This window comes from Vombatus ursinus, unplaced genomic scaffold, assembly GCF_900497805.2.
Source record: "Vombatus ursinus unplaced genomic scaffold, bare-nosed wombat genome assembly UNPS02014802.1, whole genome shotgun sequence".
NCBI classification, from domain to species: domain Eukaryota; kingdom Metazoa; phylum Chordata; class Mammalia; order Diprotodontia; family Vombatidae; genus Vombatus; species Vombatus ursinus.
This window is the reverse complement of record NW_020954580.1, coordinates 18,530,671-18,544,071: the sequence shown is the minus strand read 5'-3', so window position 1 is coordinate 18,544,071 and position 13,401 is coordinate 18,530,671. Positions and strand designations below refer to the sequence as shown.

Genomic DNA, 13,401 nt, shown 5'->3' with positions numbered 1-13,401 from the left:
GATCAGGAAAGGGGCTTGAGGAGATGGAAGAAAAACATAACTAGAAACTAAGGGATTTGTGCCAAATTCATAGGAACCAGGACTCACAACTGCTTGGTTTACCCCACCCTGACTTTAGACTTGCTCACTTAGGTTAGTCATAAAAATTAGAGGGCCTGGCTGTGCTTTACTTTATCTTGATTTGCGACAATGGTCCTTTCCTATTTTATCTGAGACATCTTTTCCTGTAAGTGGGGCCTAGGCAGCTATAATATCTCTGCAGAAGAATGAAGAAGCTGCTTTGGACTGTTTGTCTCTTGGGGATTCTTGTCCCTCGAAGGTTTGGACTGAAAGTGAAGAATGATGGGTGAGTATGAAATGGAAAGGGGAATTTAGAAGCTTGTAGAGACATATAGTGTTAGAGCTGGAAGTGACCTTGGGTACCTAGACCAACCCTGTCATTTTAGGGAAGAAGAAATTATTGTATATAGTTTGGGTAGAAAATTTTTAGCAATATAAAGGGGAGAGAGGGACAGTCCAAGGGGTCCAGTCCTGGGCCATTACAGTACGTTTAAGATCCAATCCAATGAACAGTTACTACAAGTAAGATGCTCTGCTAAGCTCTGGTGATACAAAGACAAAATGAAAAACAGTCCCTTCCCTTCAAGAATTTATATTCTGCTGGGGTAGGGGAGATAGGGAACAACATGTAAATATTCAGATAAAAAGACTCCTGATTATTTGAGGATGCTGAGGGTACTAACAGCTAGGGGAATCAGAAAAGACTTCCACTAATTGACATATCAGCTGAACCTTGATGGAAGTCAAGCATTCCATAATAAACACTTTTCTTCTCTTCAGCAATAAAAGTGATAGGAGCACTGGAACTTTTATTAACCAAATTTACTTAGAAAAAAGGAAATAATATCTAACAGCAGACATTTGCTTAGCACATGCTAGTTTTTTGAAAGATTTTTCCTTAGTTCAATAAAGTGTGAATGTTAAAGGCAAAAGGAAAGAAATACATATTTCATGTTTTCATCATCTCTTGGTTTGCTTGCTCTGGTTCACTTATCTAGTCTGTTTGACGTGCTACTCTCAGCCTGTTCTTTGTTGCCAACATGGATTTATGCCATATGATTGAATAGACTGAGCAAATAGACTTAGTCTTAGATCATCCCAAATTCCATTCTCCTCCCTGCCCCCAACATGTTATGTGACTGGGGACAAGTTCATCATACATAGATTAAACTCAGTCAAACTGCGGAGATCTGGGTTTTCTATGTTACCAAATAATGTGTTTGAACATTTTTTTTTCACTAGCAGGATCATTTTTGTTATTGTTTAGTTGTTTCAGTTGTGTTTGACTCTTTGTGGCCCTGTCTGGGTTTGGTTTGGTTTTTTTGCAAAGATACTTGGAGTGGTTTTCCATTTCCTTCTCCACCTCATTTTATAGATGAGTAAATTGAAACAAACAGGGTTAAGTGACTTGTCCAGGGTCACATAGCTAGTAAGTGTTTGAGGCCAGATTTTTTTTTTTTAACTTGGGAAGGTGAGTCTTCTTGACATCAGGCTCAGGCACTCAACCTACTGTGTTACCTAGCTGCCCTATCAGGATCATAGATTTAGAGTTAGCTGGATCTCAGATGTCACTTAATTGAGAAAAATGAGGACAGAGTGAGTTTTAGTGACTTGTCCTAAGATCACAAGGGTAGTAAGCCTTAGAGGCAGGATGGGATTCCAGGTCCCTTGACACTAGACAGCATTCTTTCCATTGTGCCAAATGTAGGACTTCATCTTACACACAGATGATACACTACCTCATAGAGGCAGCATGGGAAGGAGTCAAAAGCAGGGAGATGAACTCCAACTTCAGCACTGCCCATATGGCCATGGGAAGTTATTTAACTTCTCTTAGCCTCTGTTTCCTAATCTGCAAAAGGTGATGATAATACTTGTATAGCCCCGTGGGGCTGCTTTGAGGACATCATGTTCATCAGCTTTAAGGCATTATGTAAATACGAATTACTCTTAAGGTCATAAGACCAGTGACTTAGAACTGGGAGGCAACCTGAGAGGTCATTTGGCCCAGGCTAATCTAGATTGAGAGTAGTGGAGAGATTTCAAGGCAAAGGGGGAGGGGGAGTCTATGAACTCAAATGAGGGAGAAAACATGTTTTTATTTTTTATAACCTTCTTTATTACTTTTCATTATTTCCTAATTGAAATTTAGCACTTCCTTCAACTATGGATTTTAAAAAAATATTCTAAAAAGGGGTCCATAGGTTTCACCAGACTACCAAAGGTTTAAGATCCTCTGATCTAGCCCAACCATCTTGTTTAAAATATGAGGAAACTGAGGCCCAGAAAAATGAATTAATGTGCCCAAGGCAACAGAGAGTTGCAGATCTGGGACTCAAGTCCAAATCTGATTAGGAGCCCTCTAACTTCAATTACAGCGCTCCTTTCACTACACATCGTCATCATCATCGTGACCATTATTATGACTATTGCCATCATTGCTGATAGCAATACTCTTTGTTCCTGAAATTCCTTATCTGCAAGCAGAGCTAAGAATATTCATCAACTTCACAAGGGGTTGGACAGAAGAATAATAAAGATGATTACCATGGCCTGTGTAGCTCATGAAGTGGCTGACCCCAGTCAGGGGCCTTCAAATGAGCTGGCTTCCTGCTGACCTCACCTCATTATAGAACCTAGGGAAAAACAACAGTTTAGAATGTGTCCATTTGTCCATATTGATCATTTTCAAATTCATTTTCATTTACCAGAATTGAAACAAAATGCTCCTTGTTTTATGATTCCTACTGGCTCAAAAAAAAAAAAACCCAACAGAAAAAACAACACAGCAATTACTGGTTATCATTCCCATTCTGCAAACTCACTAGACTTCTGTTAATTGCTTTGAAAATAAAACACCATAAAATGCCTAAGTAGCCTCTTTTCCCGTGAGGGCCCCCAAATACCTTTTTTGCACCAGTATTTGTTATATAGAACCCTCTTTGTGGATGCCTGTCAAAACTCTGGCTGGTGATCTTTGATCTGGGGAATTTATTAATGATGAGTCCCAAAGAATCATTTTCTCTGTTAAACATTTTATGAGTTCCAGTTCAAAAAGAATACACAAAACACAATAATCCTTCCATTTGATCATGTGAAATAAGAAGGGTGCTAATTTGGGGGATTAGCTAGCTTTCCTTCTCCTTCCCATTCCTCATGTATTATGCATCAACCTAGAAATTGACCAGGTGAAAGCAAGAGCAGTCTCCAAATGAGGGGTTTAAATATTGGCTTAAGTGTTCTATTTGACTTGGGGAGATAAAGTATCATATTTTGGTTCGATATTAAAAGGGTAAGCTCTTTTTAATATCAAAAGCCCTCACCTGAACACTGGAGGGTCAGCTTTTTCCCATCGTAGATGAACTCAGTAGAAAGAAAGAAGGAATTGTTGATCCTTCCTTGCCCTGGTCTAGAAGCCAATCACTTCAAAAAAGATAACGTCTGAAAATGGCGAGTGAGGGGCCTGAGGGATATGCTTACCAGGATCCTGAGAAATATTAACACAATCATTTAGCTCTTCTGGACCTTTCGTCAGTAAAATGGTAATGGGGGAAGAGAGCTGGACCATGTGATGTCTAAGGCCTTTTTTAGCTCTAAGACCAGTGTAATGACTCTTCTTTCTGCCCCCAATTCATGTAGGCCATAAGAGGAACTGACCCTATGACAAATGACTTCATTCAAGTGCCAAATATATCCATGTATTATTGTAGAACAAAAGTTTTTTTGCCTCTTGTATTGTAGATATTTTTGATAGTCTGGTGAAACTTATCGACCCCTTTTCAGAAAAATGTTTTTAAATGCATAAAATAAAATACATAGGTTTTCAAAGGAAACTGGTGAAAAATAATTCTCAAAATACTTATTACAAAATCCAAGTTCACAGACCCGAGATTAAGAACTCCTATTTAGAGGAGCTGACAACCACTTCACAGCAAACAAAATAAAAGCCCAAGATTAGACTCTAGGTATTCCTTTCATTGAAAGGGATCTGGATGAGAAACCTACTAATAATAATCTAACAAGTTTATTTATTTATCCATCAAGATCTTTGATTTATTATTCTAACTTATTTTTTGTCCTCTTTCACTTTGTAATTCAGCCTAACTTTTTTTGAATAACTTTTTCCATTTATATGTAAAAACATTAACATTCTTTTTTTTTAAGTTTTGAATTCCAGATTCTCTCCCTTTGTCCCTCCCCTGTCCCTTCCCTGAGATGGCCAGCCTAAGATTTAAAGTCCTATGTTACCTGGCCCCTGCTTATCTGATCAGTCTAATTTTATAGTCACACTTTCTGTTATAGTAAAAAATGGTCAGCTAACTTCCCCAGAGATAACGTTCCATCTCCCATGCTTCTGGAAAGGCTGTTCCTCGTGTTTGGAATGTGCTCCCTTCTTACCTCTGCCTGATAGAATCCCTCAAAGCACATCTCAGGTGTCCCCCACTCCTCACTGTTTCTTCCAGATTAAATTGTATTTCTTTGTATATACATTATATTTACATATCTGTGTACACATTGTATCCTGTCAGCAGAATGTAAGCTTCTGGAAAGGAAGGACTCTCATTTTTGTTTTTGTACCTCTAGAACTTAGCTCAGTATAGTAATAAATAAATAAATAGATTTTTTTTAATGGAATTCAATTAAGTTGAGTAGTGTTTAGACTGTCCAGATGTAGGTAGAAAAGCCCAGTTCTTAAAAGTTTGTTAAACCATGGCCGTAGTAATGCTCAATGGCTGCCATTTTTGTGTTCTCAGTTGTACAAATTAGTCAAAGGTCACAATGAACTATGCAAACCTTAAAGCACTAGATAGTTCATGGAAGAATAAATATTTGCATTTATTTTCAAGGTTGTGATAAAACTCCAACCCAACTACAACCATATTTCTGCTATGAAGCTTCCTAGATGACTCTAGTTTGGAGGCGGGGAGGAGAAGGCCAGTCCCGCCTCTGAACTCTCAGCTACTATGGTCTATTTGGGCAATTATTTCTGTGTTAAGTACAATATTTAACACTGAAAGTGAACTTTGCTTAACATCTATCCTACCCCACTTCATTTTTGCCCGGGAGGAATATGAGACATGGAAAACTTAAGTGACTTGCCCAAAGTCAGACAGAGAATAGGTAGGAAAGGCAGAATTTAAGCCCAGTTCCTCTGACCAAGTCTAATGCTCCTTCTACTGCACCATAAATATATAAAAAAGTATATAAATTTGACCTTTGTATATTATAACTTTACTTGGGGAGAGAACTATTTAAGTTTATAGGAGAATCTTTTAAAAGCAAAGTATCCTTTTTTAAAGTAAATCCTTTAATTTATCACTTTTGTAACCATATATTTCATACGTTGAATTTGCTTTAAGTGGTTGTGACTTAAAGTCTCCGAACCTCAGTTTCCCCACCTGTGAAATGAGTATAACAATGATTGCACTGCCTCTCTCACACTGGGTTGTTGAGGGGAAAGCACATAGAAATGTGAGCTGATATTATCATTATTGTCAGTGACTACAGACGTTTCTATGTGATTACAAAATAATCAAGTCAGAAGTGAAAAATTCAATCTATCCAGTTGTATTGTGTCCCACAGAAAAGAATATTTGGCCAAAATTGACTTTATTTTGGTTTGCTTTGTTTTCATCTTCTAGTAAATTATTGCATTTGTGTAACGTGTCTTAACTGATACCTCATTGTGACTTCAATTGTGTCTCTACTAGGTTGCCATATTCATTCAAATTCAGTCTAAAAATCAGTCCATGCATTATTTGTGGACAAAATGCCAGTTGGCTGACTCCATTCTTCACTTTTAAACTGGCTCTTTGATATGATGTGGATAGAAAGAGCCTTCATTGTGAGTGTGTGATTATTACCAGGGAAAGAATTTGTCTCATTATAGGAAAATACTTACAGTTATAATTGACAAGTTCATTTTACCTTATTCCCTACCTTCAAACCCCCTGCACTTTTGTACTGGGTTGCTGCTCATCCCTTTCCAAATTCCAGACCTACACTACTTCTTACCATCTGCCTTCTCTGCTCCCACAAAGGAACTATGTCACATTGTTGAAGAAAGTCATGCAACTATGCTGCTGGGGTCCACCACAAATTCATGGTATTGAATTTCAACTGGGACCTTCCTGCTATACAACAATCCTTTTAATTTTATCTGATTGCCTCTCCAACTCACTTTACAGAAAATTTATTCCAAACCTCTTCCTAAGGTTCATGGCCCCCCTGTCTCACCTCTCCAGTAAAGATTGAGAAAATTAAGGCCATCTGTCAGGGGCTCCTTCTTTTCTTCACTTATAATCCTGAGATTCCCTCAATAACATTTCCTACTTCCTGCTCTTCTGCTCCTCTCTTTGAAAAAGAAGTCCTCCTCTGGGCCAAGGCCTGTTCCTCTACCCGCACCCTTGGTACTAGTCCTTCCTCTCTTCTTTGGGAGCTTGCTCCTTCAGACATCTTCTCTATTTATAACCTTCCATCTCTATCCACTAGTGCCTCTACTATGTGAAAACATGCTATTCCCTTGCTTAATAATATAAAATCCTCTCTTTTGCATTTAAAATCCAACCCAGTGTGACTCCAACACATCTTCTCAGGCTAATTGCCCATTAGTGCTCCCTCGTGCACTTTGCATTGTAAACAAATTGGCCCACCTATTTCCTGTACACATCCCATCTCCTGCCCCAATGACACACAGACTGTTCTGCTTGCCTTAGAAGGCTCTCCCTCTTCTCCTCTCAATGCTAAAATGTACAAATGGTTCTGTAAGTAATCACATCAATCTCGGGGTTCTTCCCAACGATGCGGATTGCAACCTATACTTGCCTGCCTATCACATATGACTCCTGTCCATGTTCTTCCCCAAATTCTCCTAATGGGGTCCACCAAATATATTCGAGGACTTCCTTGGATTTTCCTGGCATCAGAGCAAGTGTACCAGCAGAGCCTTCTGGCTGTCCACATGTCATGTCTTGCTCTTGCCACATGACCAGCCCATCATCTCTTCCTGGCAGATAATTCCTTCACGATGTTCTTTTCTCCGATTCTTCTTAGAAGTTCCTACTTGATTCTGCATTGCAGTTTGCCTGACCACAGCACAAACTCCCCATTACTCTCTGTGTGATACTCATTTTGGCTCTTTGGAGACAGAGGCGCTCCCTGTGTTACTGCCATATAGTGACAATAGTATTTCAATGTTAATGTTGAGACGATGAACCTTTTGCTTTCCTGGGAACCTTGGGCTCAGTAAAAGGGCATTTCTTCTTTTGACATTTAGTTGTTTATGGACAGGAATAATAATAGACTATAGTTACACCGGACTGTGAGTTTTGTAAAGCCCTTTAAATAAATCTCATTTGATCTTTCCAACAGTCCTGTGTGATAGGTCTTACTTAGTACAGTTATCCCTCCAACATTGAGATTTTCCCCATCTTGGTTGGCATAAAAAATTAAACAGAAATTTTGGGGGAGTTTTGCAGATGCCACAGACAATGCAGAGCTTATGACCAAATACTTCACCCAAATTTTACAATAAGGTACTGTAAACACCCCATAAAAGAAAAAGGAAAAACATCAGACTTGTTCTCTGGTATGAAGTAAGGGCCAAAAAATTTTATGTGGATTTTCCAGATGTTGGGGGGTGCCATGCCCCTCACCCCTGCACTCCTAACCCCTGTGATGTGAAAGAGATAACTGTAGTATTATTCTCATTTTACTGATGATAAAACCAAGGCTCAGAGTCACACAGCTAATAAGTGTTTACATTGGGATGGATATGAATGGAGGTCTCCTAGCTTCTAGTCCAGAGCTCTATACATTGCCATAATGCTTCTCAGACCAAAAAAAAAAAAAAAAAAAAAAAAAGGTGTGTGTCTGGGGGAGTGACCAAGGTTGTCCTTCAAGGGCTATTTCTCAAACTCAGGTTCTAACTCCCTTTCCAATGCTTTTTGCATTTTGCACATTTTGATTGCAATCATATCAGCCCCACAATCCCCCTTTAAAAGGTGAGTAACCGTTCAGAAGTATGTGTTTCTCCTCTGGTTTAGAAAACTTATCTCATATGGGTCTCGTTTGGAAATGTAAACTTCCTTAGTATCCCATAATAATATTAAAATGTCCCTGATTTTGGGTCCTTGGAAGGATCTCCTTCAGCCAAGACTTACAAGGTTTTACTCAGGAAATAGCTATGCCAATCGCTAAAATTGTCAAGTTGTAATGAATTCCTGTTTGGAGGTTTTCTTGCTTAGTTAACAAGGAGACATACTGGTGTTAATCAGGAAGATACATGTCTGTTCATAAGCAAGAGATTTAGAGCTAGACCACTGGTGCGTGGCCAGCCTTGGTTGAGCAATTTGTCTGGTTAATTTCAATAACAAATGGGACTTTGGCATGCTAATGAGATGTACAGTAGTCAGTGTCCCAACTTCTTAGAGGGATAAAGGGCCTTTACCTACCCAAGTTTGAGGAATAATAGGTCTGGGATGCCTTCAGATGTCCTGGTCTGTAAACTGGCTCAGCATACGCCTTCTCTACGACAGTGGGCACAAGTGATCCACAGAAGACCATTCATGATGGGGATTGCATATTATACTTCTTCTTCACAGACAAGAATTTACAGTGATTAAGAGTAATAAGCTTGTTGTTGATTAGGCCTTTGCCCTTTGTATATACCTCTCATTACTTCTACCAGTTGGGTGGTGCACTGATTTAAGGAAAAGATCTTAGAGGATCGTAGAGGGAGTGCAACCCATTCATTTTACAGATGAGAACACGGAGGCCCAATGAGTTTTAATGACTTTGTCTTAAGTCATGTAAGTCGTAAGTGGCAAAGTTGGAATTCTAACCCAGGTTCTCTGCCTCCAAATCTCAGATTTTCTTCTCCACATTGATCTCTTTTTTCTTGGAAATTGTAGATTGAGGTTATTGTTTTCCATTTACTTGGCACTTAGCATCTACAGCCTTGTTATATCTCTCATGTTTTTGTATTTATGCTGTTAATTTTTCTCATTTGTTTGATTTCCCTAAGTGAATTATAAATTCATCAAAAACAAGGACTGTGTCTTATTTTTTTTGTGATCTCTGAAGTGCTTAACTTAGAGTCAAATATACAAAAGGTCCTCAATAAATGTTTGTTAAATCAATGGAAAGGGAGAAAGGAACAAGCATTTATATTACTATGTGCCAGGTATTGTGCTAAGCACTTTTTACAAATATTATCCCATTTGATCCTCACCACAACCTTGAGAGGTAGGTGCTTTTATTATCCTTATTTTATACTTGAAGAAACTGAGGCAAACAGAGGTTGTACCCAGTGTCACATAGCTAGTAAGTGTATGAGGCTAGATTTGAACTAATGTCTTCTTGACTCTAGACCTTATGGTCTATTCACTGCATCACCAAGTGCTTCTAAACAAATTAATTAATAGTATAGATGTCAGAGTTCTTGTGTGATGCCTTTCAACAGAGGACGTAAAAACTTTCATAAAATGGCTATTTATTAATCAACGCAATATTCCCGATTAGTTTAGTGGACAGAACTTGACTCTACAGTCAGAAGACCTGGGTTCAAATCCTGTCTCTGATGTTCTCTGTGTGACTTTAGGTGTCACAACCTCTTTGGGTCTCAATTTTCCCAGATGTAAAAGGAGGAGGGTTGGACTAGGTGAATTCTGAGGTCTCACCCAGCTCTAAAGTTATGATCCTATTGACTTTGGAATTTTCATGGCTGTCCTTCACAGGACCTTGGCAAATAATGGACATGAAGTGCTAAAGAAGAAACACAGTTCCGGGAGCAACTTGGAAGACTATGACTATAAGAAATATCACCCCATTGAGGAGGTGAGCAAGGATGCAAAGAGGTCACAGCCATCTTATCAGGAAACAATTGAATACCTCTGAGGTAGATGACTTGGAGGGCCCCATGGAAGGCAAAGAGGCATGGGCTATTGGAAAGATATCATCTAGAAATGAAAATGAGTTAATGAATACATCTAGGTTGGAGGTTGGGGGAGGCAAAATCACGAATGTTTTGAGTCTCCTTCAAACTTTTGTGATATTAGAAAAACGAGTATAAATAACCCAAATTACAGTTTATGCCTGTTTCTCAATCCCTGAGAGGTTTAAGTAGTGAGAGTAAAGGTGAGGTTGTATATGTGTGCCTGTGCCTGTGCAGTGAGGGTGGGGTTTAGGGAGAATGGCCCTTTGCTCCAATCATACTTAGCTGAAAGCAATATTTTTGGGGGTCCTTAACCTTTTTTTTGGTTCATAGGTCCCATTGACAAATCTCTTCTCAGAACAATATGTAAAAATGCATAAAATAAAGTATGTTGGATTACAAAGGAAACCAATCATAATGAAATATAGTTATCGAATATGTTTTTTAAAAGTTCGTGGACCCTAGATTAAGAATCCCTGTTCTAGTAAGATGCAAGGGAGAGGGACTGTTTTCAGGTGGGAAAGCATTAAAATTGCTTTTCCTAAGTAGTTTCAATAACGACAAAGCTGATTTGATTGTTTTCTCCAAATAAATATTACACGTATTTATGTATACATATATATGCACATATACATAGGCATGTATGCACACATAACATGTATATATAAACTATACACATACACACTATGCATATATATGTATATGTGTACATACATACATTTATATGTATATGTGCATGCATTTACATACACATTTATGAACATATATACATGCTCACATATATCTCCACAGTATGCTTGACTAGAGCTTCCCAAGTTGTCTATATACACACATATGTGTGAATGTATATGTATATATGTGTGCTTAATATGTATTAAGTATGTGTATGTCTACATTTGTCTGCCCATCATGTGTGATTTTTGTCTATGTTCTCCCCATGGGGTCTACCAAATGTATTCAATATATTAATGTATAATTAATATATTAGTAATATATAATTATATATTTATTATATATAATATATTATATTATTACATATTATATATAAGCCATACGTAATATATCATATATAATTATAATTATATACTAATCTATATTAAGCCCACATATATATATGCATGTATACATGTATGCATACATGTGTGGAATACTATAGAAAGTATATGTTCCACGTACATGTATGTGTATATATTTGTGTATTTAATTTCAACATCTGAAATTCTTATTTGTAACGCTATATAATACTTATTTGCCTAGTTTTCTTTTCTTCTCTCCAGTTGTATCTGATCACTGAACTGCACAGAAAAAACCCAAGCCTCTTTATAATGATTATTGTTATGATAATTCCTACATTATGATTCTATTTGGCTACAGCTCCCACAAATGGGAAAGAAAGCTAATCACATTGTAATCATTTTGAAATAGATCACTGGCATTTCTAATGAGCATCTCTAGTTCATTTCATTCAGGGCTTCCAAATATATCATGACTTATATGCATGGGGAATGACTTAGTGACATTCTGACGGTGCCTTCTTTGAGTTGCTGACTTCTTAAAATTCTCTTATCTTATTGATCATCACAAAACCTGAGTTTATTGTATTTTAGGCAATAGCATAAGACGCCCTTCCCCCCTCCCCTTTCCTTCATCATCTAAACCAGCTCCACCCCAACTACCAAATTGAAAAGGGAAACAGTTTTAATATGATTTAGCTGCCCTGGACGTATCAGCTACTGATATTTTACCACCTGTGGTCCATCAAAGTATGGATGATTGTTGTTTGTTTGGTATTTCTCCAAATTGATGTGGATTTCAATTTCCTTGTGACTTCATACCCCCTTGAAATTATGGTTGGTGAATGTTTTGACAGATGTATTCATTGATTTCTTCTGTTTTAGAGTGATGTTCAATGATGATCAATGATTGTGATTTTTAAAAAATGCCTATGAAAGTACCCTGGGTAGCATGGCAAAGAAACCTTTTTAAAATCCAATAAGCCAATAGTACTTATATATTGGTTTAAAGCCATTAGACTTTCTCTATGAGAGGTGGCATGACATAATAGATAAAATAAATGTCAGGAAAAAAAGAAAAGAAGCCCCAGATTTGAGTTTTGCCTCTTACTCATTTACTTATGTGATCGTGAGCCAATCACTCCCTTTTCAGTGCCCCGGGCAAATCTCTACAACCATCAATTAGAGAGAAGTTGCTAATCTACATTGATGGAGGGAATTTCCAAACAGTGTTAAGCAACATGGTTGAAATCAGAGGTCTGGATATTTTTGAAAAATGTTTTCCATACCATGTTGCAATTTATTTATTCCATACTCCATAGAGTTTGGTATATTCTCTGTATTTGAGAGAGATAAGCTGTTATCTTCAGCTGAGATAGGCAGATGGTGATCTTATTGATATAAACCACATTCTATGACTATTTCAGATCTATAAATGGATGATTCAGATAGAAAGGAGGTACAGTGAAGTGGTGACAAAGCACTTTCTAGGCATGACCTATGAGGCCCGACCGATGTATTACCTGAAGGTGAGTGAAAGGATTTAAAATACTATTAAGATTTAAAAGGGTCAGTGAGGTGGTACAGTGGATAGAGCTCTGGGTCTGGAGTCAGGAAGACGCATCTTGAGTTCAAATCTGGCTTCAGATACTTACTAGTTGTGTGACCCTGGGCAAGCCACTTAATAGTGTTTGCCAGGAAAACCCCAAATGGCATCAGATACAACTGAACAGCAACAGCAAGATATAAAAAAAAAATCTTTTTAAGCATTCTCATGAAGTGTTCACTGACTGCAGAGCACAGTGTTTAGAACCACCGAGGAGAAGGGTTAAAAGGTGATGGGGAGAAGGAGACATCAGTTCAGATCTTTGCCTTATTTGGCCCTATGAGATACTGTAGTATGGTATGGAAGCCAAGTGGTGCAGTACATCGAATGGTGGACTTGGAGTCAGAAAGACCTGTGTTCAAATCTTGCCTCAGGCTCTCATTAGCAATGTAACCCTAGGCAAGTGACTTAACCTGTGCCAGTTTCCTCATCTATAAAATGGGTATAATAGTAGCACTTACCACACAGGTGTATTGTAAGGTTCAAATAAAAGATCTTATTTAAAGTGCTTTGCAAACATTAAAGCTTTATAAAAGTGTTTGCTATTCTAGTGGACATAGCACTGACTTTTGGAGTCAGAGGACCTAGTTTTAAGCCTTGTCTCTGTTACTGCTTGTCTGACCTTGGGTAAATCATTTAACTTTTCTGGACCTCAGTTTCCCCATCTGTTAAATGAAGATATTTTCCAATTAATGAGCATTTATTTTCTCTACCTTCTCTTAATAGAAGATAGAAAGGAAGAGAAAGAAAGAAAGAAAGAAAGAAAGAAAGAAAGAAAGAAAGAAAGA

At 37.9% G+C, this 13,401-nt stretch overlaps 1 protein-coding gene across 1 annotated transcript in view; it reads left to right on the top strand.

Annotated features, from left to right (window-relative positions):
• Nucleotides 1-266: 266 nt before the first annotated feature.
• CPO (carboxypeptidase O) overlaps nucleotides 267-13,401 on the top strand; it is a 31,512-nt gene continuing 18,377 nt past the window's right edge. The window contains exons 1-3 of the mRNA XM_027873477.1: nucleotides 267-346; nucleotides 9,798-9,897; nucleotides 12,435-12,536. Of these exons, the coding sequence (XP_027729278.1) occupies nucleotides 267-346; nucleotides 9,798-9,897; nucleotides 12,435-12,536 (282 nt within the window). The remainder of the gene's footprint in view (nucleotides 347-9,797; nucleotides 9,898-12,434; nucleotides 12,537-13,401) is intronic.